This window comes from Pipistrellus kuhlii, unplaced genomic scaffold (genome assembly GCF_014108245.1).
Source record: "Pipistrellus kuhlii isolate mPipKuh1 unplaced genomic scaffold, mPipKuh1.p scaffold_m20_p_4, whole genome shotgun sequence".
NCBI classification, from domain to species: Eukaryota; Metazoa; Chordata; class Mammalia; order Chiroptera; family Vespertilionidae; genus Pipistrellus; species Pipistrellus kuhlii.
Genome location: NW_023425540.1, coordinates 70871764 through 70899201, shown reverse-complemented (window position 1 = coordinate 70899201; position 27438 = coordinate 70871764). Strand labels below are relative to the sequence as shown.

At 55.9% G+C, this 27438-nt stretch overlaps 3 protein-coding genes and 1 long non-coding RNA gene across 10 annotated transcripts in view; 3 read left to right on the top strand and 1 right to left on the bottom strand.

Annotated features, from left to right (window-relative positions):
* The first annotated feature begins 545 nt into the window (after positions 1–545).
* LRCH4 (leucine rich repeats and calponin homology domain containing 4) lies at positions 546–11458 on the top strand. Of its 3 annotated transcripts, none has more exons than XM_036411300.2 (18): positions 546–855; positions 4616–4760; positions 4917–5043; positions 5224–5329; positions 6994–7130; positions 7271–7386; positions 7526–7625; positions 7829–7919; positions 8010–8086; positions 8200–8261; positions 8369–8494; positions 8604–8672; positions 8764–8867; positions 8970–9053; positions 9261–9346; positions 9530–9667; positions 9760–9837; positions 11106–11458. In XM_036411300.2, exons 1-18 carry the CDS (start codon positions 636–638, stop codon positions 11208–11210), a joined length of 1971 nt encoding a protein of 656 aa, XP_036267193.1. In that variant the 5' UTR covers positions 546–635; the 3' UTR covers positions 11211–11458. The 3 variants fall into 3 exon arrangements, with proteins under 3 accessions (XP_036267193.1, XP_036267192.1, XP_036267191.1); XM_036411298.2 differs by lacking the exon at positions 11106–11458 and adding an exon at positions 10130–10732 and having other exon boundaries at positions 548–855; XM_036411299.2 differs by lacking the exons at positions 8604–8672; positions 11106–11458 and adding an exon at positions 10130–10732 and having other exon boundaries at positions 547–855.
* A 127-nt stretch (positions 11459–11585) lies between these two features.
* On the top strand, positions 11586–13622 carry SAP25 (Sin3A associated protein 25). Its single transcript, XM_036411309.2, has 7 exons — positions 11586–11700; positions 11868–12020; positions 12207–12313; positions 12411–12517; positions 12794–12947; positions 13068–13165; positions 13258–13622. Exons 2-7 carry the CDS (start codon positions 11875–11877, stop codon positions 13549–13551), a joined length of 906 nt encoding a protein of 301 aa, XP_036267202.1. The 5' UTR covers positions 11586–11700; positions 11868–11874; the 3' UTR covers positions 13552–13622.
* A 2529-nt stretch (positions 13623–16151) lies between these two features.
* On the top strand, positions 16152–19233 carry LOC123651149. The gene is made up of 2 exons (XR_006739649.1): positions 16152–16545; positions 16587–19233. It is a non-coding gene; the product is annotated as an uncharacterized LOC123651149 (long non-coding RNA).
* AGFG2 (ArfGAP with FG repeats 2) overlaps positions 17416–27438 on the bottom strand; it is a 28336-nt gene continuing 18313 nt past the window's right edge. For 2 of the 5 annotated variants that reach the window (XM_036411303.2, XM_036411301.2), the window contains 6 exons: positions 23764–23884; positions 23499–23581; positions 23234–23317; positions 22236–22364; positions 21818–21903; positions 17416–20383 (listed from right to left, as the gene is read on the bottom strand). In XM_036411303.2, the coding sequence (XP_036267196.1) occupies positions 20261–20383; positions 21818–21903; positions 22236–22364; positions 23234–23317; positions 23499–23581; positions 23764–23884 (626 nt within the window). In that variant the 3' untranslated portion in view covers positions 17416–20260. Of the gene's footprint in view, positions 21465–21817; positions 21904–22235; positions 22365–23233; positions 23318–23498; positions 23582–23763; positions 23885–27438 lie in introns of all 5 variants that reach the window. The other 3 variants (XM_036411305.2, XM_036411304.2, XM_036411306.2) reach the window with 2 other exon arrangements.

Below are 27438 nucleotides of genomic sequence, written 5' to 3'. Positions count from 1 at the left end.
CCTGCAATGCTCCCGATGCTGCCCGCGCGCAGCGCTCACTTTTTTTTTTTTTTTTTTTTTACCTCGGTTCTAAAGTTCTAGCTCACACGCCTCCTTAGAGAAGGGATCGCCTTCTCGCCCATGCTACTGGTAGGTAGAGCCGTCCCTCAGAGGCGAGGTGGGACCAGGTTCCCTTCAGAGAATCTGATTGGCCTTCGTGACAGTCACTCGCCTGTATCTGTTTTACGATTGGTCTTCATTAGAAGACGACTGGGGCTTTGCGGTCTCTCGGCCCCTATCCCTTTTAGTTGGAGCGCCGGCGTCCCCGCCTCCTGGTTGAATCTGATTGGCTCTCTCTCCAGCCTAAGCAGTGTGATTGGACGCGGCCGCACGGGGTGAGCCCCGCTGAAGCGTCTGCCGTTGGCGAGAGTTCCATTCGAGTCCTCCTCCCTTCTCTCGCCTCACTCCGGCGCCGGAGTCTCCACCCCCCCGGCGGGTTCTGATTAGCCACTTCCGATGCTGGGGGCCGCGATTGGTCCACCGGATCTCTGGTCCCACTTCCTCCCCCTTGAAGTAACTACGGCGGCTCCGAGGAGGGGAGGGGGGGAAGGGACGGCCGGTCCCGTCAGTCAGGCCACGGTAGCCGCCCGGAGCGGATGGCGGCGGCGATCGCGGCCTCATTTGCCGCCGGTGGTGAGGAGGCGGCGGCCACGACCTCCGTCCCAGGGTCCCCGGGTCTGCCCGGGAGCCGCAGTGCAGAGCGGGCCCTCGAGGAGGCCGTGGCTACCGGGACCCTGAACCTGTCTAACCGGCGCTTGAAGCATTTCCCCCGGGGCGCGGCCCGCAGCTACGACCTGTCAGACATCACCCAGGCCGGTGAGTGCCCCGGGCCGAGCGCCCCCGGGACCCTCGTTTGCATCGCCCCGCCCCCTCGCTTGCTTCTCCCGGGGCCGCGGGGTTTGGCGCTCCGCTCGGCCGCCGGCGTTCCCGCCCCGCGGGTCTGCATAGGTCTGCGATCACCCCCTCCCGCCTTAAGAACTACCGGACAGTGAACGCGCTTCTCGTCTTCTTGGAAAGCCCGGCGTTCCTGGCCGAATGTTGTGGTCCCCTCCCCCCTCCGCTTCTCCTTATTTGCATATTGACGCACCTGTAGAATGGCCCCTCCTCTTACCTGGTTGGCTTATTTGCCTGTTGTTTTTTTTTGTTTTTTTTTCCAACTTCAGTTCTGATCGTTCCACCAAGGAGCCCCCGTGAACCCTTCTAAACGACTCCTTTCTCTTCCTCCACATCGTCTGCAACTCTGTCCCCGTTCCGAGCAGAGACTTAGGACCTCCTTCCCATGGATTTGTCCCTAGCGACCCAATGTTTTTGCTTCCTTTGCTGGCAGACTCTCCCTCTAAGGTCCCAGCCCCTCTCCACTCTTCACCCAGCCGCCAGCCTGTGGGAAAGAACAAATCTTTTCATCTCCCCTCTGCTCCCCAATTCTTCCTCAATCCTGACCCCCTTGTCTGAGACTCCTCCGTCCTTCGTGTGTGAGGTCACTATGGAGCCCATGACCTCATAGGGACTCTAGAATTCCCATTTCTGCTTCTGCTTTCCTCCCCAGGGGGAGAGACTTAGGCAGTTGCTAAAAGGAAGGAAATCTTATCTCCTTGCTAGGAGTGCTGGAAACCTAGAGACTGTCTGACTGTCCTTCCACTCCCCATCGGCAGGATCCCTCTAACCATGCTTCCTACACCCTGGTGTCTGTTGATGGTGGGGTTTGGGGGGGACTACTGTGACAGGTGAGTCAGGCCTCAGCTGCTCTGGAGACGACGTTGGGCTGGCAGTTGTGTGTGTGTGTGTGTGTGTGTGTGTGTGTGTGTGTGTGTGTGCAGGGTTTGGAACAAGGGAGGAGGACTGCATTCCCGAAGCCACACCCCAGCCTAGCCCAGGGTGGGACTTGGGACTGGATGAGAGTGTCCTTCTGTTGACCCTCCCTTGGACTGCATTTCTCACCTAGCAGGTGCCTGCTCACCTGCAAACACTCAAGTGGGCACGGACATACTCTTTCCCACTGCCCTGGAGAGAACCAGTTTAAACCTTTCCACTTTTCTTGGGTTGTTGGGTAAACTAACTTGCCCACTACGCAGTGAGTTCAGGGACTGGGTGAGCCCCAGGAGCCATCCTCTCTGTCTCCCCGAGTCTCCTAACCCCCAAGCTCCAGATTGACCTCAGCAGCTGTGCGACACTCAGTGTCTGTACTTTCCCCTCCCCCTTGCTTATTTTTTGACAAACACCAAATGTTATTCTTTACTTCCTTAGGGCTCTGTCTCAGTGAGTGGACTCCTGGGGAAAACTACCAAGAACTCTCTGATCCTCCTGGCTCTCCCCCCTTCCAGACTCCTCCCCCGGCATTCTGGCTCAGGGTGCAGCCAGTTCCCTTGTGAGAGAGCTTATGTGGTGAGGCGGGGAGATCTCAGCTTTCTGAGAACCCCACTCTGCCTGCTCTCCATGCAGGGATTCTCAGAGCTGTCAGGGCCCAGAATCTAGGCCAGGCGGGGTCCATCTTGTTTGAAACTCTTTTCTGTCCCCTTCTCTCACACAGGGTGCCTGTAGCTTAGGGTGGAAAGGGGAAGTGACAGAAACACAGTATTGCCCATACCCTGCCCTCCACATCTCCTGGCCCTCCAACCCAGACTAAAAGCTTCACCGCTCATGCTGGAATAAGTGTGAACTTCTGCTTTCCCAGCTCTTTCTGAAACAGTGTTTTCTGTGCATGTTACCTGTGGCGTAAGCCCCTGATATCCTTTGGACTTCATTCCTGGTGCCTGATAGCAGGATGACTCCTGAGATGGGAGGAGGGGCCACTTTCACAAAGGAGAAGTGCAGCTCATTCTCTCACAGACCACATCCTGTGCCTCTGTGCCCTCCCTCCTCCTGCTGGGCTCCCTTCCGCTCCTAGCTTTTGGCCCTGCTACCTGCCTACCCCATCATAAATTGTTCTCTCTCTTCATCCACACGTGTGTGCACACACATTTGGTGGATGCAGAGAAAGCAGGCGGGTGGAGGGTGAGAGTGGGAGGACAGCATGTGGTCCTCCCACCCTGTCGGTAACTGTCTTTTCCTGTGACAGGTCTGTGTGCCCCGAGGTTGAGAGCAGAGAGGGAGAGAGAATGATTCCTGGGGCATTAGGCTGTCATCCGCTCAGGCAAACACAAGGCCCACCAGAGACAGAACCTGACAGATTCATTTCCTGTCACAAGACCCATTTCCTTGGGGGCTATATCCCAGATTCTCCTCCCCTCCGCTTTTGCTCACTTTTCCCTGGGGAAGACCATTTAAGAAGTTCACCCAAGTACTGCCGGTCAGGACTTCCCCCAGCAGCCTCTGGGCCCCTCCCAATACAGGCCAGCAGAGGAAACATGAACCCAGGCATAGAGGTTTAAGCAGTGAGTTCTCCATATTGATGGGACCCCGAAATGCCTGAGTCCTTACATTGCACTGGCAGCCCACCACTTGAGTTAAAGCGGCAGTAAAAGACTCTACCCTCTTTCCCATCCTCTCCACTAGTCACTGTGTTCAAGACACAGGCAAAGGGGGTGATTGTTTGAAGTCTGGGCAATAAGAGAGGAAGTAGAAGAAGGTTGGTAGGGCTATAAGAGGGCGGGAATGAGTGAGCCCTGAAGAAAGTGTGTCTGGATGGGAGGGACCAGAGGACTTTAGCTCCCACCTCCAGCTTGGTTGATTGCCCTCCCTGGTCCTTGGGAATCTGTGACTTCATAGATCCTGGACCTGGTTTGCTGTTCCCAGGAGCTGGGGAAAAACCGTTGTCCAGCCCTAACTGGTGTGGCTCAGTGGATAGAGCTTCGGTCTGCGGACTGAGGGGTCCCAGGTTCGATTCTGGTCAAGGGCATGTTTCTTGGTTGCGGGCACATCCCTAGTAGGGGGTGTGCAGGAGGCAGCTGATGAATGTTTCTCTCTCATCGATGTTTCTAGCTCTCGATCCCTCTCCTTTCCTCCCTATAAAAAATCAATAAAATGTAAAAAAAAAAGAAAAGAAAAAGAAAAACCGTTGTCTGTAGTTGAGAGCCTTAATTCCAGAGCCAGGCTTTAATGTCCCTTGGTTTTCCCCTGGACTGCACGCAGGTCGAGGCTGGGAGCTAGGGCCCCTGATGAAGGATGGGCTCTCTCAGTGGTCTCTCCCAGAGATTGCCCACATTCTTACCTTGAGCCTCCCAGTGCATCACATTGTGGTTTTCTTTGGAGCACTAGCACTCTGCTGTGGCCTTTGCCTTCCGTCTCTCCTGGCATCGAGGAGCAACAGGAAACCACAGGAGCTACAGAACCCAGCCACCATTCCAGTATGACCTTCTTTTGTTTGTTGGAAGGCAGCATCCCTGGCTTGTCCCCGCACCCCTAGTCTGAGTTTCTCCCGGCCAGTGACCCCAAGGCCTTTGCCATTCTGGCCATTCTTGGAATGTGCTCTAGTTTGCAGAAGGCTTTGTTCTTCCTCCAGGAAGCCCAGTTTATAGGCCTGATTCTTCAGGTCTGCTGGGAAGGTGGAGGGCTGGGCACCTGGCTCTGGAGAAGTTCAAGGTGTTCCTGTCCAGGCTGGGCCTCTCCACAGCTCTCCCCTGACCCCTGTTCCCCCTAGACCTGTCCCGGAACCGGTTCCCCGAGGTGCCAGAGGCAGCATGCCAGCTGGTGTCCCTGGAGGGCCTGAGCCTCTACCACAATTGCCTGAGATGCCTGAACCCAGCTTTGGGGAATCTCACAGCCCTCACCTACCTCAACCTCAGGTAAGGAGGCCGGGCCAGCGGGAGGTGCAGCTTGTCCTTCTCCGCCCAAGCACCAGTGGACAGTATCCTGGGGGACCCTCCTGGAGACTGTTAGAGGAGGCCACACGGGGGTGCTCTGCCTGGGGAGTGAACCCACTGCCTTCCTTCCTTCCACAGCCGAAACCAGCTGTCATCGCTGCCGCCCTACATCTGCCAGCTGCCCCTGCGGGTTCTCATTGTCAGCAACAACAAACTGGGGGCCCTGCCCCCCGACATCAGCACCTTGGGAAGCCTTCGGCAGCTTGTGAGAATGGGAGCAGGGGGAGGAGAGGGACTGGAGAGCCAGGCCCCGGGGACCTCTGGGGGGAGAAGTGAAGGAGAGGCAGGATGCACCCTAAGGGTGAGGCCCGGACTAAAGGAGGTGGCCAGAGACAGGAGACACTCCTGGTCTTGTGGCTGCTTCCTAGTTCTCTCCTCATTCCAGGATGTGAGCAGCAATGAGCTGCAGTCCCTCCCCTCCGAGCTGTGCAGCCTCTCTTCCTTGCGGGACCTCAACGTTCGGAGGAACCAGCTCAGCACCCTGCCTGAGGGTAAGGAAGATGAAGAATTGGAGGTGTGGGGAGGAGAGAGAGAGAGACAGACAGAAGGTAGAGAAAAGTTAGAGAAAGGGAATCTTCCACAGAAAAAGAATGCTTAGTTGACCAGGGTTTTGTATGGTATCAAACAAACTAAATTATTTTATTTGTTCTTGTCCAGCAACCCTCTGAAGCTGGCGAGACATGGGTTACTTGCTCTATTTTACAAATGTGGGGAAAGATACAGAAAGGGGAGGAGGTGAGTGTGTCGTACCCCGTAGAAACTCAAGGTCAGAGGGGCCTGTAAGGTGATCCCGTGTCACCACTCACCCGGCAGGAGTTCTCAAACCCCTGCGTCAGATGGCGCCCTGCACCTCCTCCCCAGAGAGCCTGAATCAGTGCGGCCACAAGCTGGAGCCCAACCAGCTCCATTTTAATGAGCTAATTGTGATGCACCCCAACATTCGATAGCTTCTGCTCCAAAGCAGCCACACCTTTTATTCAGCCCGCATTGTTTTATATGTTCCCTGTGCTTTAGGTGGGGATGAGGTAATTGTGAGTGATATTTGGAGCCATCTCTTAAAATGTGATGGCTTAATTAAATCTTAATTTAATGGGAGAGAAGCCGGAGGAAGTTCTAGAACAGGATAGAGAGCTACAGGAGCTACACAGGGAGGCACTGGCTCTGCTGGGGAACTTGAAGGTTTTGCTCCGAGATGCAGTAGGGGTTGACCGTTGAAGGAGTTCTCCACCCTCTGCAGCCTCGGCAGAGGAAACCCCATATGTAACACGTGTGGGTGGGAGTAAACCTGGTCCAGCATGGATGCGGTTAGAAAGAGCCAGGCAGAGAGGACCTGTGCCAGGCTGGCCTTGCTTTTGAAGAACGAGACAGGCGTCAGGCGGTCATCCGTTTCCTCGGGGCTCCCCTCACGCCTGTGCTGCCCTCTTCTAAGTCAGCAGGGCTGCACATAAGCTCTGTCTGGGCCATAAAAGAGACCCCAGCAAAATGTCCTGGGGACACAGAGGAAGGAGCAATGAATTCCAACTTAATGTTGGGAAGATTGCATGGAGAAGGTGATGAGCTGAACCTTGAAAGCTGTGTGGACAGAACAATGGCATTCTCCTCGTTGAGCAAAACAGCATGTGGAAAGGCCCAGAAGTCAAGGGGCTGGAGGGCTATCTGATGGGGTGTGAGGATGGGCAGTGAGATGGCATGGGCTGAGCCAGAACAGACGAAGGTACCCCTGCCTATGGGCAAGCACAGTCTCCCCAGGGGCACGGCTCGGCTAGTGGAGTGCAGGCGGGATTGCAGCCCCTCCTGCCTGGTGCCTTTGTGTGGGGCACAGCTCACTCACCCTCAGCAACCCCAGCTGCAAGCCATGGAAAGTTTTTGAGCAACATGGTATCAGCGTTGGGCTGACTTGAGACTTCTGATGGTCACTTGAGAAAGAAGAGGTGGTTGGAGTGGGGAGTGGGCAGGAAGGAGAAAGGGAGGAAGCACCTGGGATGGGCATGAGCTGAAGCTGATGGGAGAGGGAGGCATGAAGGTGGCCATATCTGAGCAGGAAGAGAGCGGGGAGACTGTTCTTAGATAGTGCCCTCCGACAGCCAGGCCACAGCAGCGAGGAGAGGAAGTGAGCCCTTGGGCCTTCTCCTGACTTATCTTCACGCGCCCTCAGAGCTGGGGGACCTTCCTCTTGTCCGCCTGGATTTCTCCTGTAACCGCATCTCCCGAATCCCAGTCTCCTTCTGCCGCCTCAGGCACCTGCAGGTCATTCTGCTGGACAGCAACCCCCTGCAAAGCCCGCCTGCCCAGGTAAGAGGTGGCCTGGGGCGGACATTGGAGACAGGGTTGAGGTTGGGTGTGAGTGTGTGTGGGTCCCTTTAGTAGCCAAGTAGGATCTCGGACGCCCCCTGCTTCTCCCTAACTCCTTTCGTGCTCATCTTTCCACTCAGATCTGCCTGAAGGGGAAACTTCACATCTTCAAATATTTGTCAACAGAGGCTGGGCGGCGTGGGGCCGCTGCACTGGGGGACCTGGCCCCTTCCCGCCCCCCGAGTTTCAGCCCCTGGTAAGTAAGGGTGTGGGAAGGCAGCCTGGATCCCCAGTGCCCCTTCCTGGCACCAGTATCCCCATGGTTCCCAGAGGGAGGATGGGCCGGGGGTTGCTGCCCAGTATAGGACTGACCGGCTCTCTCTGGCTGGCCCCAGCCCAGCTGAGGACTTATTTCCGGGACGTCGGTACGATGGCGGGCTGGACTCAGGCTTCCACAGTGTGGACAGTGGCAGCAAGAGGTGGTCTGGAAATGAGGTGAGTGCCTCCCTTCCAAGGGACATCGGTGATCTCAGGGCCCTTTGCCTTTTACCTCCAAGTCTCAGAGTGACAGGTGGCGGCTGTCTTCTTCCTTCCCTTGCCCATGCATCCTGGGGAAGGGCCGGCTTAGCAGCGGACCCTAAGGCCCCGAGCCCAGGAGTCCCCAGTTGTCTTCCATCTCTGCATCTCTGCATTTACAGTCAACTGATGACTTCTCGGAGTTGTCGTTCCGGATATCGGAGCTGGCCCGGGAGCCCCGGGGGCCCAGGGAGCGGAAGGAGGACGGCTGTGGTGAGTGGTGGTGGCAGGGGCCATGGGACCGAGGGGAATGGGCGAGCCTGAAGGCCCCCATCTACTTGCTGACGTGTCCTGCCTCTCCAGCTGATGGAGACCCTGAGCACATTGACTTCATTGACAGCCACGTGCCGGGGGAGGATGAAGAGCGAGGGGCGGCCAAGGTGAGGGGCTGGCCTTGTCCGTCGTCCGTCTGCTGTGAGAGGAGAGCTGGAGGGAGGGCAGTGCAGGCTTGGAGGTCAGGGCTCCCTCATTCCTCTTGCTGTTCTTTCGTCAGGAGCAGCAGCCGCCGGAAGTAAGCCCTGTAGCAGGGGACAGGGAGAGGGCGCCAAGCAGCAGGTACCAGAGCCACCTGAGCTGGCCACCTCCTACTTTTGCTCAGTCTCCTTGCACCGCCTCTCTTCTCGGACCTACTGTCCCCCTCTCATCCGGCCTTTGCCCCTCAGGCGGGAGGAACCGTCTGGAGAGGAACGGCGCCGCCCGGACACTTTGCAGCTGTGGCAGGAGCGTGAGCGGAAGCAGCAGCAGCAGCAGCAGCAGAGTGGAGTGTGGGGGGCCCTCAGGAAGGACAGGTGTGGGCACAGGACTACTGTCAGCTGGTGGGCCTGGAAATGAGTGGAAATGAGCCCCTCAGGGTTGGCAGCCCCCTGCTGACCCCACCTCTCTTCCTTCACTTTCTAGTTTTCAGAAGTTGGGGGTCAGGACTCCTGGTGGAGGAGCTACAGCCTTATCCACTCAGGCCACATACAAGTATGTGTCCCCCAAAACCGCCCCTCCCTGAGCCCTCTCCCGGCACATCTTCCCCCTGGCCGTCCCTTCTCACTCCCGTCTGTCTCCTCAGCGGCATGCCCAAGTCCAGTGCCGCCCCGCTGGGAGCTCCAGGGGGACAGGGAGCTCCTGTCTCGGCCCCCGCCTCTCAGGAGCCCCTTCCTGCAAGTGGACCAGGTGTGACGGGCGTTGGGGAGAGGATGGGGGCTTGTGTAGTGAGGGGGAGCCTGAGAGAAGAGTGGGACGCTGAGGGGATGTCTCCCCTGCCTCTGTTCCCAGTGACAGCACCTGCTCCTCGGCCACTTGGCTCCATCCAGAGACCAAATAGCTTCCTCTTCCGTTCTTCCTCTCAGAGCGGCTCAGGTGGGTCTCCCCTGCCCGGCGCTGACCCAGTGCTGACGCAGCCCTCACCCCCAGGCTGCTCTCACCCCCTGGCCTGCGAGTTCTCCGGTCAATTGGCTCTTTGTGTGGAAAATCCCACAAACAGACAGGAGATGTGTGTGCCAGACACTAATCCAGTACGAAGTCTGCAGTGGTAGTGGAGACAGCCCCACCCCCTCCTTTTCCCAGGTCCCTCCTCACCAGACTCTGTCCTGAGACCTCGGCGACCCCCCCAGCTTCTGGACGAGAAGGAGCTGATGGCTCAGTTGCGCCAGGTAAGGGAGGTGGGTCTGCCCGAGTGGGGCCAGGGCTCAGCATGGCACCTCCTGGTTTCCTGGCCGCCCTCAATATCCTCTTTGTCCGCCCTGCTGCTTTGGCTGAGGACGGGAGATGCAGGCCGGAGTTCCCTGCTGACTCTGACGTCTCATCCCCCATCCTCCTCCCCTCCCTGCCTTTAGGTCCTTGAGTCGAGGCTGCAGCGGCCTCTGCCTGAGGACCTGGCAGAAGCCCTGGCCAACGGCGTCATCCTCTGTCAGCTGGCCAACCAGCTGAGGCCCCGCTCCGTGCCCTTCATTCATGTGCCCTCACCTGCTGTGGTGAGTTGGGGCCCAGGGTGGGAAGTAGGGGATGGGACAGGGGACTCCTATGGCCCTCCCTTAATCTTTTTCCCTTTCTCACACCCCCCCAGCCAAAACTCAGTACCCTCAAGTCTCGGAAGAATGTGGAGAGTTTCTTAGAAGCTTGTCGAAAAATGGGGGTTCCTGAGGTATGGGGGGTTGATCCCAGGATCCTGGGGCTGGTCTATAGAGTGGTAGCTTCTGGGCTTAGGTGAACCCTTTGCATGATGGTAGGGTTCCATTTCCAGGGAGTATGTGCTCCCCAGAAAGAAATGCCTGTCCTGCATGCCTCCCTTCCCTGCATGCCTCTTCCCTGCGCTCTGCATGTTGGCGTGGCTCTGGCCCTGGCATGTGAGGGCAGGGGGTGGGAAGAATTGTCTTGCTGCTGCTAATGACGTCTGCCCTTTGTCCTTGTCCATCTGCCCTACTCTCCCTTCCCAGGCTGACCTGTGCTCGCCCTCGGATCTCCTCCAGGGCACCGCCCAGGGGCTGTGGACCACCCTGGAGGCCGTGAAGCGGGTGGGGGGCAGGGCCCCCCAACCGCTCTGGCCCCCCTCTGGTCTGGGCGGCTTCATCCTCTTCTACGTGGTCCTCATGCTGCTGCTCTGTGTCGTCTACACTCGGCTCCTGGGTTCCTAGGACCTGAAGTCACCCCTCCCCCCACCACCCTGCCCCGTTTCTATTTATAAGACTCCTGTGCAACCCCCTGCCCACCGGTGGTGCCTTCAGCCCCTACCAAAGACACTAGTGAACCCTCCTCCCCTCACAAACACTGACCTCAGAGGCCCCACTCTGGTACCCCCAGACCCTGGGCCCCCAGCCTCTGGCCCCTCCCATCTCAGTGCTGATGGTGCCTTCTCCCACCCAGCCCTGCGCTCTGCTCCCCCAGAGGGGTGGATCTTAACTCTCCTATTTTCACTCTCTCCCCACCCCCGATATAGGGGGCTAAATTATCTATATTTTGTAGAGAGAACTCTATATATTTGTAGGAGATGCAAGGCCCAGTCTGGGTCCCCATCTCATGTATAAATTGTACAGACTGTGGCTGCCTGTGTGTGTGTGTGTTTGCGTCTGCTCCTACCGTGGCCAGGCCCAGTCCTGGCAGTACCCATCGGGCTCTCTGTGCCAGCCTGCCTACTCCAGTGTTTTCCTATGGAAATGACAGGTCGCTCCTCCTCTATGAGCCTTGGCCCCTGTGTCATCTCCCTTGTGTGATCTGCTAGCAGCTTCTTTGCATCTCATTTGTCCCCAAGTCGTGTCCAGGGTGCCCTGACCTCGCCTACATTTTTAAGGGCCAGCCTGTCAGCTTCCTTTGACCAGGCTCCTTTAGGGTATCTCCCACCCTGCCCTCTGCCCAGGGCTGGGAAGCCCAGAGGAAGATATGCAGGGGGATTTAACCTGGGCCCCTCCCCCCCAGGAGTCCCTGTGCCAGCCCCACCACATCCTGGAAGAGGAGGGGGCCCCAGGAAGGGGCCTCCCCTACATCGCTGCTGTCGTCCATGCACTGCTGGAGCAGTCTTAGGGTTGAGGTAGGGGCACAGGGCCACGGCCGGCCTGGGATCCAGGAACAGAAGACAGCCAGGCCTGGGCTCTGCCCTAGCGAGGACTGGTGAGGGTGCCCTCGCTGGCCCTGTTCCTCAGGCACCCCGTTGTTGGGGTGGAAGCGGGCCTGCCCGGCAAGGAGCCTGGATTCCTCTGAGTGTGACTGAGGGTCTGGGATGGAAGATGGGGCATCGGATGTTGTGTCAAGTGCAATAAAGAAGCTGGAAGACCTCTAAGTTGCCGCTGGTCTCTGTGTCTGCGAAGGAAGGTGGTGGGAGCAATGCATTGTGGGAGAGGGTTCGCCTCCATTCCAGCTGGGTTCTCCGGACCTTTGCTCGGCTCTACCCCTGAAGGCGGGCCGGCCGCGCAGCCCCCGCCCCCGTCGCCCCGGGACCAGCGGGAGCGCGCGCCACGTGGCCGGAAACGCACTGCGTGCTGGCGTCGCAGCGAGGCCCAGCGAAGTGGGTGAGGTGGCGAGGTGGGCGGGCAGCCTGGACTCACCGGACCGACAGGGTGGTGCCCGGCGCTGCGGGAGGCCGGGACCGAGGGGGGCCAAGGAGGGCCAGGCAGGCCGGGTGGGGGGCCTGGGCCGCCAGGGGCAGGGCGCAGAGGTGCGGGCCTGCCTTCCCTCCCCCAGACGCGGCATGTTGCCCTGGCCCTTTCCACGGTGGGACGCCGGCGAGGAGCAGGCGCCGGAGGAACAGGGCCCCTCGCCGCTCGGTGACCCCCGCAAGGTGTGGAACTCTGGAGAGAGAGCCCTGGGGGGGCCAGGCACACCCCCGCAGCACAGGTGAGGGCGCCGCACGCCGGAGCCACTTGGAAACCCGCTGCGGAGTGGCGGGTCCCGCAGTGCGCAGGCTCCCAGCGGGCCATACGAACAATGGCACCTTTGACCTTGCCATGGAGGTTTTCGGACTTGGAGGGGGAAGGTGGGGACGCTGTGACTGGGCCATCTCAGTACCTTCCAACCTCCCAGCCCTCAGTTCCCGCCCCGAAGGCCTTCCTGGATCCGCAGAGAGCAGCTGCGGGCCGCACCCCGCTCAGGCCGAGCCGCGGTAGCGGAGCAGTACCCAGGAACCCCAGGTAGGGACTGGGCCTTGCCACCTCCACGCCTTAATATCCTTTTACCCACCCCTGAGCCTGTTTTAATCTCAAATTAACACCCCCCCCCACCCCCCAGTTCCCTTTTCTCCCCAGATGGCCTGGGGGATGGCCCCTTCAAGAATGACCCCGCTGGCACCATGGGACCCCAACTACGAGGCTAACGCTGGTTCTCAGCTGGTGTGGGTGAGTAGGGGTGCCTATGGCTCTGGTGTCGGGGTGGGGCAAGCATGCTCCAGTGATCATTCCTGACCCTCCACAGCAGGCGTCCTCAAACTTTTTAAAGTGGGGGCCAGATCACGGTCCCTCAGAGAGCTGGAGGGCCGGACTATATGAACTACTAATTCCTACTGTAACACCTCGGCTGCGCTCACTGCCCAAAAAACCTGGCGGGCCGGATCAGACTCCTCTGCGGGCCACATGTGGCCCGAGGGCCGCAGTTTGAAGACGCCTGCTCCACAGGGACCCAGCTGTGCTTCCGGTGCCTCTTTCTCAAGCCGGACTTTGTGTCATCCCTCCTTCTGGCCGCTGTATGAGGCAGCCTCGGGCAGGGACCCCGGACGCCTGACCTCTGCAGCAGTACATCAGAATGGGGAGCAGGTGCCCAGGGATGCAGGTAACTTGCCTTGGTCCCCGCAGACTCAGGACTCGGGCTCCGTGAGCTCCTTAGGGAACCAGCGCAGAGGTCCATGGGATGGGAACCCCAGCCTGCCACCCTAACAGCCTTTCTCCCTAGGATTCCCGGTGATGTGCCGCGAAGATGTCTTTCTTTCAGACCCGCTGCTGCCCCCTGGGCAGCGAGTTCCCCTGCACCTGTCTGAAGCCCCTCAGCAGGTAAAACCCCCCCCCCCCCCCCCCCCCCCCGGCCTTATCTCAGCCTTCCTGCAGGGCTTGGGAGGAGTCACTTCCCTCTCTTCTCTCCTCAGGTGATGGGCTCTCTGAAGCTGCGGCTCCCACCCCCGATCATGTCCCCCCAGGTCCACCCCTCCCGGTCCCCTGGCTGCTGCACCACCTGGCTCAGTGGGCCTGAGCTGATCGCCCTCACTGGCCTCCTGCAGATGAGCCAGGGGGAGCCACGACCTAGCTCCTCCTCAGGCTCCTCGGCAGCTCCCACCCCCCCTTCTGGCCCCCTAGACCCTGTCTCTGATCACGCAGGCCCCAGTGGTTCTCACTGCACCGACCCACCTCTCCCACAGACCCCAGACACCAATTGTCCATAGCACCTCGGGGGGTATCACTGGCCGTACTCCCTCAGGCGGTTCTGTTGTCAATAAATATGTTCCTTTGCAAACAGGCTCCTTGTGGTAAGTAGCAGAATGGGGCCTTCAGGCAGGGATGGGGGTCTCTTCCTCCATGGCAGCTTTGGCTGCCCTCCCCTAAAATTCTTGTTACTCACCGGCCCCCCTACCGTAGGATGAGGGAATACATGGGCCTAAGACCTTTTCGGGCTGACCAAGCAAGGCACCTTTAATGAGGGGCCCAGTGAGTCCTCCAGACAGAGTAAATAAGGAACGAGGATTCCATCAGCTCTGCTGCGCACAGGCAAGGGAGGACTGTGGACGCACGTGGCTGACATTAGAAGAGGCAATCTAGGGAGTAAGGGGGTGGCACATCATTTTGGGGGGACACCAAAGGTAAGATGCTTTCATCCTTCTTGCGCTGAGGTCCCAGAAGTTCAGCCTTGGAGCTGAGGGTTAGTTCTTCGGCTTGTTGGAGACATAGGCAGGCACTGCAGGTGTGTGTGTGTTGTGGGGGCGAGAGGGGGAAGGTCTTGTGGGAGGCATCAGAGGAAGGGTGGCAGCTTGGTTCTCCTGAGACTCTGGACTGATGCCGTAAAACTTTGCAGGGAAACAGAGGATCACAGCTTTGGCTGAGAAAGCCCAGAAGTTTGTAGGATTTTTTGGAGGGGGGATGGTGTTCTAGAATTTTCTCTCTCAAAAGAACCTAACTTCTTGGGGAACTTCCTCCGCTGGAAGTAGCAGAGTGGGCAGCAGTCCCGAAGGGGCAGCTCAGTGCCTCTGTAGGTCACCGTACGGGGTGCCTGTGCCTAGAACCCCTCAGTGGTGGGAACACATGGGAATGCATTCTAACTTTGCCATTTTCTCTCCCTCATCTCACTTTCCATCTGTCAGATGGACCTGGCAGACTCTCACCCTTGCCTCCAGAATTGGTTCTGGGACTTGATTTGGGGTAGTTGTGGGGGCATTGCAGGTGCAGGTCAATTAGTTGAGGTGGCTGGAGGGGGTGGGAGGGGTCCAGTATAGCACTGTCCATTTCTAAGTAATCTGGGGCCATGTACTCAGTGCACACATACTCCTGAGCTAGTTGAACTGGGCTGATACCCTGCTGCTCTCCGGCTCTCCCCAATGCTGGGATGGGGGCCTTGGAGCCTGTGCCGTGGCTCCCTGGCTCTGGTTTGTAGGAAAAGGGGAGGGAGCTTGAGGAAGAGGACTCTGGTGGAAAACAGCTCATGGGCACTTAACTCAGTGCCCTCCCAACCCTAGAACAACTGGTGGGGAGCAGCGTTGGCAGCAGAAGGAAGGTTACGGGGGAGGTGCTATCATAAAGTAGCCCACCCACCCCTCGTGGGCTCCCATTGACTCAGTCACTCCGGGCTCCCATGGGTATGTGGTCCCCTCCCCTCTCTAAGCCCTCCGGGTATGGGGTATTAGGCTGATGCCCCAGTGTCCCAGGTCTGGAGGGTTGCTTGCTTGTTCCTCTCACCCAGGCACCCATTACCATTCATGCCCCTTGATTGGGCCCTGATGACTCCAATCTCATGAGGCTAGCTAGGGCAGTGGTCAGCAAACTCATTAGTCAATAGAACCAAATATCAACAGTACAACTATTGAAATTTCTTTTGAGAGCCAAATTTTTAAAACGTAAACTTCTTCTAATGCCGCTTCTTCAAAATAGTCTCGCCCAGGCCGTGGTATTTTGTGGAAGAGCCACATTCAAGGGGCCAAAGAGCTGCATGTGGCTCAAGAGCCGCAGTTTGCTGACCACGAGGCTAGGGGACAGCATCTGGAGGGGCTCATCAGAGGATCCCTTGGCAGTGGCTCAGTCCTAACCACTGGCACCAGCGTCTCTAAGTCGCTTCATGCCAGAAGTTGCATGAACGCTTCGGGCACCATGACATCTATTGTTTATAGTCACAGCGCCCACTTGTGCACCTGAGTGGCTGAGTTTCAGGAAGAAGGAGTCTGCACGGCCACACAGCACACACGGAGCAGGGACCCCAGGTAACGATACAGGGTGTCCTGGGGCTTCTGCAGCAGGCTCAGTACCCCCAAACCCAGGCATAGGCCTCATGTCCACCTCAGCCCCTTGGGCCACAGTGTCACAGGCCAGACATCCTGAAACGGAGTGAGGATTCAGGTCCTGGGATCCTTACGGCAATTGGAACCTTGAAGGACAGTTGGATGATCACAGGATGGGGCGAGGAAGTGGGATGGGGATAGTGTGTTGGAGTCACTGTGCTCTGAGAACTGATAAGTGTAAACGCTTAATGTTTGAGCTTGATTTCGCTGACCTAGAGCAGGGAGAGGCCATGGATAGAGCAAATCCACTCTGGGACCCTGGCCCCATATTCTCTCCGCCCACCCAGAACTTGGCCTCACTGCAGTGGCTGCATGCCCTATCACAGTGTTTCCCAAAGTGTGGTACGCCTACCCCCAGGGGTACGGGAAGAGTTTGGTCGGGGTACGCACTGCATCGTGCTTAGCTGCGCCTAATTCTACGTTCTCATGAGTACGAGGGGTACTCAGAGTTACGGAAATTATAGAAGGGGTACACGTGTCAAAAGTTTGGGAAAACACTGCGCTATCACACTTGCTGCTCCACCCGCTGGTCCCCGCCATGCCCGGGCTGCGGTCACACCTGTGGAGGATGACCAGGCGGCCCGGTGCGCGCCCATGCGTGGCTGCAGGTGCACCTGCCAGGCTCTGGCTGAGCTTGGGCGGTGCTCCACCAGTGAAACTTCTGCTCCGGTAGCCGAGGCAGGAGCAACAGCGGTGCTGGGACCTCTGCTTCTGCCAGTGGCTGCGAAGCCTTGGTGGGGACCACCTGTGAGATCCATTCCGGCCACAGGCAGTGAAGTGGCCGGCAGAGGGGCAGAGACGACCGAGGAAAGGCCGGAAGTGGGTAGAGGTGGCTGCTACCCGTCCTGATGCCCAGCATCTCTCTCCGGCCCCGATGTGAAGCTTATGGCAGGGGTTCTGCAGTGGACCCTCGCTGCCTATAGTGTGTACCCCAGTGACTGCCCAATGACTCGGACACCCTGGTCTCCGAAGATTGATCCTGGCAGGCTCCCCTCGCCTCCTCTCCTCCAACAGCTCATAACTCGCCACCCTCGCACGCCCAGGTAGCTGGACGCCAACCCAGTGGTTTGAGTGGGGAGTCTCCATTCCACCTGCTCGGACTGGGCTCTGCAGAGGAGAGTGTGGGGGGCATCTCCATTGATTAGAGCTGCCAGTGAGAAAGTGGCCGAGGAATATGAATGCAGCATGTAACTGTCAGCAGTGACTGTGCTGCTGTGGAATCTGCAGACCTGGATCACCTGCAGCTGAGCCTGCCACCCTTACAGCAGCACCCTCTTCTGAGTCTAGCAATCCAATATCCTTCCCACTCAGGACTCTTGTACTCTTCCTTCCCAAGTAATTCTAGGAACCAGAACGCCTAGCACTGAGTTGTGCTGACTTCCAAGGAGCTGAAGGTTCTCTGGATTTGGGGTGATAGGAGGTGTCTTGGGATAAGTAAATGTGGACTTCCCATGTATGGCCCGTACCCACCAGAATCCAGGTCGAGAGACCGTGGAAGAAGGTTCAATGGAGGGAAAGGCCGTCTGCAGGGGCATTTCTGTCATGTTGCCCCATTACCTCCGCCCCCCAAAATGCCACCATGGGCCAGCTGAAATCTCTGATCACAGTAGACTCTCTGGTGGGGGTATCCGTTGCCCTTTGTTCCCTGAGAGGTTTGAGATGGGGTTGGAATTCAGACATTTAATTTTTTAATTGATTTCAGAGAGGGAGAAAAAACATCGATTTGTTGTTCCACTTACTCATGCATTCACTGGTTGATTCTTGTATGTACCCTGATTGGGGACCAAATCTGCAACCTTGGAGTATCCGAGGATGCTCTAACCAGCTGAGCTACCAGCCAGGACTGGAATTCAAACATTTTGACAACTCACTTCTGATCTCCCATGGACCAACTAACTTGTGGGAAGATGACACTGCTCAGTGCACTCTACAAGACAAACCAGCAGTTGACACCAATGGGCCTTAGAAGACCTCATGATATCCCTCTGATAGAAAGTAAGATACCTAAAGCGGGGAAATGAGGAGAGGGGAGGGGAGGAGGGCAAGTGTAGCCTTCATTAAAGATGGTGTTTGGGGAGGGGCACAGTCAGGAAAAGATGTAACAGAGTGCTGAAGCAAGGGAACCTGATTCTTTTTCTGAGCAGCGAGTAGAGCTTTCCCATTTCCCAGGCCGGGAAAGCAGGGGCTGGAGAACTGGAGGAGCCCAAGGTGCAGTATGCACGGAAGCCAGCTAGTACCCATAAACACCTCTTAAGGGTGATACTGGGAGTGGGATACAGGAGCCAACCAGCATCCTGAGGGAGGGTGTCCAGCCAGAAGGCAGGTGGTGCCCCACACACACACACCAGCAACGCCCATCAATATGCAGGAGGTGCTGGCAGCTCAGGGTGTGCACTGGGGACAGTGGTAGCTGCCACTCTTGGTCAGTGTTGGCCAGGGAGAGGCAGGTATGTGGTCTGTAAGTCGCCACCGAAACAGTATGTTCAAGGCCACCCAGTCCCTAGTGTGGTCCTCATCTATGTGCCATAGGCCAATGTGCGAAGTGGCAGGGACAAAAAAGCCACCGGCAGGCCCCTCCCTTTCCATCTGGGTGCTGCTTTTAGGAGCAGGGAGTGCCTTTCCTGGCCTGGAGCCTTTTCCCATAGGTTTGATTTGAAACTCCTCCTTTCCACTCCCCATCAGCCAAGCCACCTGGCAACACCCTGTCCTGTGAAATCACAGCTGCTGTCGGAGAGCAGCTCCTTAAATGGTGAAGATAAAGCAGGAAGCAGCAGGGATCTCAGTGCCTGGGTTCTGGGTAAGCAGCAGAGGTAGATGGGTTGGTAATCAATGCCAGGTGACTTAGCCTGCTGGGTACAAAAAGAGCCTGGAGTCAAATTGGCCTAATCAGTTGCCCTAGCAACACTGCCCTTGTCCTTACCAGGACGAGATTTATTCTAGCCTGTTGCCCTGGTAACTTAATGGCTCCCCAGGGACAGGAAATGGCAGAACCTCAGCTCTGCTGGGTGAGAACACTTCTCCAACCACAGGGGTCCACCTGTGCACCCCTCTGCAGGTGCAGGACAGCCATGGGTGGGGGTGGAGAGGAATCCAGAGGCAGTGGCTGCAGAACTAAGGCCAGGCTGTTCCATGTGCCCCTCCCGCCTCCATTCAGTTTCCTGCTCCACTGTGGAGTGATGCAGGGATAGCGCCACACATTTAGCCCCTCCATCAGTCCTCTCCCACCATGGCCTGACCTGCACCTGCTTCCTCACCCACAGATGACCTGCTGAAGGACAGAACCAAACCAGAGGGTGGTCTGCAGAGCATGGTCATAGCAATGGTCAGGGACTTGGTCAGAAACCTGGTGGGAGCCCTACGGTGTATGTGCGTGGGGCTCCGATTTACAACTACCAGGCAGGGCCATGCAGGGCTGCCCCAGGGGTTAGGGCAGGACGAACACAGCTCAGTCATTTAGACGTTTTCTATCCGGTGAGGGATTTTTCCATTCTTTGCCACCTGGAGAGAGGAAGCCAAGCTGCCAAGGGCAGCTGTAGTCCTAGTCTTGGCATGTGCCTGGGGAGCTCGACTTCTCTGCCGTGGGGTCTGAGGCTGACTGGTCAGCCAGCTCTGGCAGCGAGCTGGCTGGAGTCCCTATGGGACAGGGTGACTGGGAGGCAGGGAAAGGAACTGCAGGGAGGTGCTGGGCCCAGGAGCCAAGCAGTAAGGAGGTCCCTGGGAAACAGCAGGAGTGAGACTGAAACATGCAGTCAGAATCACTGCAGCTTCTGGTTCTTTAAATCTCACCTCTAAACCTATTTTTGCTTAGGAAAGGAGGGGTGGGTGGAGAGAGAAAGCTGGGGGGAAATAAGAAAGGCTTCTTCCCCTACTACACAGCAACAGATAGCAGCTTTCCTGCTGCCCTTCCCTGGCTCTAAGCAAAGAGACAGGAGGAAGGACAGAGAGATAGTCAAGGGTGACAGAAAAATACTAAAAGGAAACAGAACACAATAAATCCAGGGGGAAAGAATAGTGGTCCGCCCTGGGAGACCCCACCAGAGGGGAGGAGGGGAAGCTGGGAGAAGGAAAACAGGCACAGGACAGGATGGGTGGGAAGGTGGGAAGCCATCCTGGCTGGGCCAATGGCAGCAGCTGGAAGTATTTTCAGGAAATTCTTTGAATAAAGCCATAACCCAATACCTGTTTCTTCCTGCTGTTACACTGTTAAAGGTGACTGGGCAGAAACACCCAGAGAAATCCCAAGAACGAAAGGGCCAAGAGTCCCCGGGGAACTTGGAAAAGGGAGGAACCTCTTCAGACAGAAGGCTGAGTGCTGGGCCTCGCCTCAGTCAGGTGAGGTGTTTAACCCGAGCTATCTGTCTGTCACCACACAGACAGACACCAAGGATGTTGCCACATCCTCAGGTGGAAACCGTCTGGGGAGCGGCTGAGAATGCACCTGGGAGTGGCTGACCGCCACCCATCTCCTGTCACTGCAGAGGCGGCCCTGCTCTGGGTGCTCCCTCCCATCGCTAACACGGACTCCAGTTCAGACAGGAGCTGGGCGAGGAGTCCCGTCCTGGGCCAGCTGTCCTTGACAAGCCAACAGCAGGCAGCATCACAGGCAATGTTAACAGCAACCCGGGCAGGCATGCTGATGGATGTGAGGGCACTCAGCTGGCCCCAAACAAGACTGAGTGCCATTTTCTTTTTCTTTCAAATGCAGTTCTTTTCCAACATTGCCTATTAACAGCTTTGGTGCAGAGGTTGGGGGGCCAGGGAGGTACATGGAAAAAAGAAAGGAAAAAAGTAGCCAATTGCACAAAGCCTTTCCCTGGAAAAGCCCGGGCCCTGGGGTGCTCAGAACCTGGGGCTGCCCTCCCCCTGCCCTCTGGAGCTCTGGCTTTGCTGGTTGAGGCACAGATGGGGACTCATTCCATTCCCCATGTGAAAGAGCTGTCTGGGAGAGGGAGAATGGCTGCTTGTGTGTATATCTCTCTCTGTGTGCATATATATATATATATATATATATATAATAGGCTATATTAGAAAATTCTCTCTATATAAATATAAAACACTGGTATCCAAACATGACTCCACAACTAACTAAAGTGCTTGACAGGAGTGGGACATGTCTAAGTATGTAGGTAGAACTAGTCATTCTGAGTGTCCAGGGTGAGGGAGAGCGCTAGGGAAGCAAAAACCATGGAGAAAAGGGTGTGCTGGCCCAAGCCAGGGCACCAAGCGCCTTCTCAGCCTGTCTGATCACTGTCCCGCATCAAGACCTCACCTCAGCCCCACCCCGACTGTGCTCTTCCCGCTGTGCTTCTGTCCAGAGAGCAGTGCTGGAGAGCTGGGCATGGCGACGAGTTCCCCAGGGCAACCTGGTCAGCCTTTGCCCAGCTTCCTCTGCCCACGGGGTTGGGAGGGAACTAAGGGAGCATTGTGTATGCGGAGGGCAGGAGAGGAGGGGGATTACTGTCATTGCAATTAATAGTTTGAAAAATAAAACACTATTGCTCCTCTAAGCTGGGCCCTGCCTTCTCTCCTAGGCCTCCTGCCTCGGTGGGGGCTGAAGGAAGGGAGGAAGCTGCCCTTTTATATGCAAGCTCCAAGCAAAGCATTAGCACCTCCAGCTCCACGACGCCCACCCCGCACAGCAAGGCCCCCCCGGGTCTCAGACCACTGGAATGCCCCGGGCCAGTGGCCACCAGAGCTGCAGGGAGTAGAAGGGCCCAGAGAGCAGGGAAGAGCCCCGCCCCCCGGACACAGCGCTACAAGAAAGGGTTGGTGGTGGGAGGTTTGGAGGCAAATGGGCTTGATGAGGATCCAGTCTGGAAAGAAACAACAACAACAAACTGTTAGGTTAAAGAAGAAAAGCTGGAGGCCGCAGGAGAAATGCAGTTCAGGATTCCTTTCTCCCTTAACATTACTGTGCTGGGGAAAGTGGGAACTCGAAGGAGCTAAGAGCCAAGTGGAGGGGGTGGGTGTTGGGGAGATGACAGGGCAGAGAAGAACTGAGGCCCACCTCAGAGAAGAACTGACCCCACTCGGCCCTGGCTGGGACAAGGCAGAACTCTATGAGGAAGGGGTCTAAGTTCCACCCCACATTACCCTCTTCTAGGATTCTGTCCCCAAGCCCGAGTGAGAGGCCATGCCCCACACCTTGGTGGCCTGGGGCACTCACCATGAAGGGATTGGTGGAGATGCCCGCTGGCTGGCTGAGTGGCCTCTGTTCCAGCTTGGCTGGTCCCAAGTCACTGAAGGAAGATCCTGGGAAGCAAGAGCAGACACTCAGCAGACATGAGCCCTGCCCCTCATGCTGGTGCTGACCTGCTCTGTCCCCCTCCCTGCAGGGCAGGCACAGCTACCTCCCAGGCTCACAGGGAGAGGGGCCTTCCTAAAGACGGGAATAAAGGTCTAGAGCAGGCCTGGTGCTTCCCTGATTCCTCCCCTACAGTCCCAAATGGAATTAGCTTGCACAGCTGGCTCCCTACTATTCCTGCAGGTGTGTGTAACACACGTGTAAACGTGTGCTCACACACAGAGTCACTGGGGGTGGGGAACGGGGGGTGAGGAAGGAGAGTGAGGTCTGCATCCTTTACCATTCTGCTGCTGAGTCATCGAGGTCTGCAGGGAGAACATGGGTGGCGGGAAGGTGCTGGCAAAGGGCCCGGGGGGTGGCACTGCCTGGGAGAAGCCAGGTCCAGCGCTGCTCATCCCAAAGCCAGGTCCTGTGGAGTGAGGGACAGGAGGCTCAGGCGGAGTTCTGGAACACAGCTGGAGAAAAGTTCTTCCAAAGCCTTCCAGAATGGGAAGATAGAATGGAGCTTTTTCCTAACCGAGGTACCCAGGTGAAGTACCCTGAGCCAGAGAGCTCTTCAGCTTCCATGCAACACACCAAACCTGCCTGCTTCCCGCCCACACGAACACTACACAGACCTGGGGGCAGCTTTGGGCTACCCATTAAACTGCATAAATAAAAAGCTAACGGTCAGCCCGCTCTGTGCCTCAGTTACCTCATTTCTGAAAGGGAGCAGTGCCTATCCCCTGGGGCCACGGTGAAATGAAATAACAGGTAAAGCGCTCAGCCTGGGCCTGCCACGGGCCACCCCGGAAGCTGTCATTCTCTCTTCCTGCCTCAAGGTTTTTGAGAACAAAAAGGATGGCAGTGCGTGAAGACAGAGAGCAGAGGTTCAGGAGAGGCAGGGTGAGAGGAGACCATTCCACTCTGGCTGATGAGGGCAGGGAACAGGGTCATGTTTCAGATGGCTCACCTTCGGGTTAGAGAAAGGAATCACTGCCACCATCAGTCAACACGAAAACAACCTTAGAACTGAGGCAGGTAAGCAGCAGTCTACTTCTCTAAGTCTGAAATGTCTGACTCGGTAACTTGGGTGCTTCTACTCTTTGCCCACCAGAATAGGCCTGGCCTGGGCTGGGGAAGAAGGGTGGCCAGGGGGGCTAGTTTGGGAAGAACACAACTGCCGGCTGAGGCTGCCTGCTGCTCCTCCTGTCACTGTGCGGAGAGGGGAGAGGGGAGAGAGGCACAGAGAAGTTGGAGCTGTGAGGGACAGGGACAGGGACGGTCTGGAAGGCTCACCTGTGGCCAAACCATTGGGCTGGAATGGGTTTGTGGAAGGCAGCGGAGGGTGCGCAGCAGGTGCTGTGAAAGGGTTGGTGAAGGCTGCTCCGGGTGGAACGGGGTAGAGATGAGGAAAAAAAGATGGTTATTTCCCCCATTTGCTTAATATTGTGATAACTGAGCATTCCTCTACCTCTTCTCTCCATTCCACCCACCCCTGCCCACAGTTCTCAATCCCTCTAGGACTTGGCTTCCCTCCCCAGGCTTCACCGGCAGGACTCACCTCCAAAGGCAAGCCCGGCGCCGCCACCTCCGCCAGTTGGGGCCGACTGGAGTGTGGGGACCTGGCTGGTCATCCCAAAGATGCTGCAATGTGGGGAGAGAGGTCGGCATGCACAGCTCCCAGGACCCAGGAGATAAGCTGGGCAGGGGACTCGGCGATGGCAAGCCCCGTACTGCCAGGCAGGAGCTGAGTGGGCCGGGAAGAGCAAGGCCAGGGTTTCTCGGCCCGCTCTCCCGCCCTAAGGCAAACCCATGCCTGTGCCTACCTGCTAGGGAGGCCTCCAGCTGATGCCCCAGGTCCCAGGAGGCCGCTCATATCTGGGAGGCTGTTGGGCTGACTGGCAGGTGCAAGAGGGGAGGCACCAAATGGAGTCACCTGGCTGCTCCCTGGGAAGGCATAGGAAGTAAAACAGGGAGTGTTAGGCTGGAGACAGGACGGAAAGGGCAGGAGAAGAGAAGATGGGTTCAGCGGAGGAGTGGAGTGATCACACGGGAGGCACCGCCTGGGTTCTCTGAGCCAGCCCAGGCTTCCCACGATCACCCAGTTCAGGAGGGCGTGTCACCCACTGAGAATTCCAAGCCATGTGATCCTCGGCTGTCAATCTTCCTAGTGCTCCAAGCGCCACCGCGGAAGGAAAAGCAGCTTTCTCCCAGAGCAGGAGGGATGGTGACCTGACTTACACTTTCCATTTTCCCCTCAAGAGACTGTAATTTACTCAAAGCAGCATTTCCGCTGACGGATAAACCATATGAAGGGTGGATAGAGAGGCTGGGGGAAGAGCTGCTGAAGGGCGAAAGGTCCAAGGACACTTGGGAGAATCTCATGAGATAGCTTTGGAGGTGATGAGCATAAATCCCCAGCCATCAGTACTCCCACTGGGGCCACCTCTTTTTCTGGGAAGCCACCCTGGTGCTAGGAGCTTAGATTAGGGCTTAGGGACACTGCTCACTGGGCAGAGCCGACTGGTGGTTCTCCTGCCCTCCCCTGGGGTTCACATCTAAAAAGAGGAAGCAGAGGACAAACCCCACGTGGGAGTTTTACAAAACAGCCTGCAGAGCAGGAGTCCTGGAAATCCCGAGGACTCTGGTCTCACAGGAAGAGGCCTAAGGCGCCGTCATTTTCCAAAGCCTCTTTATCTATGTGTCCACATATCATCTGCCAACCACTCTGAGCTGCTGTGAGGGTATCACAAAGCTACAAATGAAATAAGTTTTACTTTTAGGAGTGCTAAAGACTCATTACTGAAGGGAAAACACACTGAGCATAGTGTCTGCAACACGATGGCGCTCAAGAATGAATAGCTCTGGCAGAGCAGCTCAGTTGGTCAGAGCACAGTCCCTGAACACCAAGGGTTCGATCCCCTAAGGCAAACCCACGTGAGGGCACATACAGGAATCAATGAGTGAATGGCAGATGGGTGAAGCAATAACTAGCTGTCTCTCTCTCTCAAGAAGAAGAAGAAGAAAAAAGACTATTTGAATAGGTAAAGTGAGAAGAACTGGATTCTACTTGTGGCTCTATCACCTGCTACCACAGTACTTATAGCAGACCATTTCATTCTCCATTTTTCTTCTCACCCTCTCACAGGGTAGCTGTAAAGACCCTCTAAGTGTTTTGAGATCTAAAATATAACACAAATGTGAGGTATTATCATAGCATGATTTAAGAAATGATCTGTAGAGTCAGAGAAGCAAAGACAGAGTCTAAAAGGAAACACGATGGCTGGCTCAGAACATGAATACAAGTGAAGAAGACCCTCCCTAGACCCTCAGCTCCAGCCTTTCTACGTGCTCTGCCTCTGCCTTGAACAAGAGGACCTAACCGTGACCTTGGCCTGCTAACTCCTTCTCACCCTTTGGGCTTAACAAAACCATGCCTTTAGACTAGCCTTTCCTGATGCACTAATGTGAATTCGATCCTGGTTTTCCTCTCAGAGCACCTTGTTCTTTTCCTTCGGAGCACTTGACATATTTGTAGTAATAAATAAAAGTACTGCTAGATCAATTCCACTGCCAGAATTTTCTTACAGATGTAACTTACACGCGCAAACATGATGTACAGGGTGAACTGCAGCACTGTTTAACTGCAAAAGACTGAACCGTCCTAAATATTCATAAACAGGGGACTGATTAAACAAATTATAATATATACATATGTTGGATTGTTAAAAAAGTGAGGAAGCTGTTAATGTATTGATAAAAAATAAAGATCTAATAGTACCATAAAGTTTTAAAAAATCAAGGTGCACAACAGTGTGTGTATATATATATATATATATATATATATATATATATATATTATGCCATAAAATCTGTAAAAGAAGGAAAAAAAAGAGAGACAGAAAGGCAGGACAGTAAAAATCAAGTAAATGAAGGCATCGGCTTCTCCTCCCAGAGGTATGGCTGTGGAGAGGAGCTGTGACAAGAGACTAGCTTGGGTAAGGCTGTGGAAACATTCTGTAGAATGGGAAACCTTAAGCATATTGTGGGGAAAAGGGAATATGCCAGGCAAAAGGAGATGAAGTAGAAGTGTTTTTATTCAGCTAAAGTTGATATGTCAAAGCCCTGCAGAAAGTGGGAAACGGTGAGAGGGATCCTTCACAATGGAAGATACTTTTCCTCTCAGAGACAAGAGGAAAAAGAAGGGAAAGGAAAAGATAAAGGACACAAGGAAGGAAACGGCAAAGCCAAACTGGTTCTCACATCTGTGTTGCTCCCTGGCTCCTTCAAACCTCATCCTGTTTTCTTGTCAATCAAGTTTTATTTTTTTCTGAATGCCCAAAACTGTAATTCAAATCTCCATGCTTTTTCTTTTCTAAAGGTTTAGCTGTATTCCTCCAAAACCTTGATTAAGGGTATCTTCACTGTACTAAGCACTGAGCATAACTGATGGTGACCAGGCTCTAACTTGGAGAAGCTGAGAACCAGCAGGTAAGGCAGGTGCCCAGAGCCTGCCTACTGCAAGGTTCCAAAGATGGGCTGCTTCTAGGGTGCCAGCGCTTAAAAAACAGTGCTCTCCTGGCCACTCTTCTCCAACCCCTGGACTTCCTACAGGAACAAGTGCTAGGCTAGCATGCCCCTGCACATTCTTGGTCTTCAATCCTCTCCACTCCACAGGCCATGAGGAAGGCTGGAAGACCAGCAGGGTGCTGTTGGAGCTCTGGTTTTCCAACCCCAGGTCCTTCCCTTGCCTGATTGACTCAGGAATTTCTGAGCGAACACAGCTCCCTTAGACCAGACTTTTCATTCCTGCTCTGGGCCCTCATGTCAAGAAGTCCCCTCAGTGAGGACCAGGTCCTCTGCCCTCCCAGGCTGGGAGAAGGGCTGTGGTTCCATCTGCAAGCAGTGCTGTGTGTCTCCTGGTGAACAGCAGAGGGCAGAACTGGCCCTGACTTTAAGTGAACACCTTAACGAGAGCACATGCTCAGAAAGGAGGCCACAGCTAGGAATATCTGTGCTTGAGTTTGCTTTTAATACACTTCCAGAGCCTCACTTCTGGAGCTGTATTTGTAAACATGTCTGATAGCAGCTTCAGGGGTAAAAACCTCTCCTCCCCATCCTCTCTCTCAGAAATATAAACATACAACCAGGCGTGTTAGAAGAAATACCCACCTCTCACCAACATCTCCCTACTTCATACCCAATAGTTTGTTTTTTTAAATTGATTGCAGAGAGGAAGAGAGAGTGAGAGAGTAACATCAATGATGAAAGAGAATCATCGTTTGGCTGCTTCCTACACACCCCCTACTGGGGATCAAGCCTGCAACCTGAGCATGTGCCTTGACTAGAATCAAACCCGGGACCCCTCAGCCCACAGGCCAACGCTCTATCCAATGAATCAAACCAGCTAGGGCCCAATAAATCTTTTTAAGATATATTTTTATTGATTTCAGAGAGGAATGGAGGTGGAGAAAGAGACTGATTTATCAATGATGAGAGAG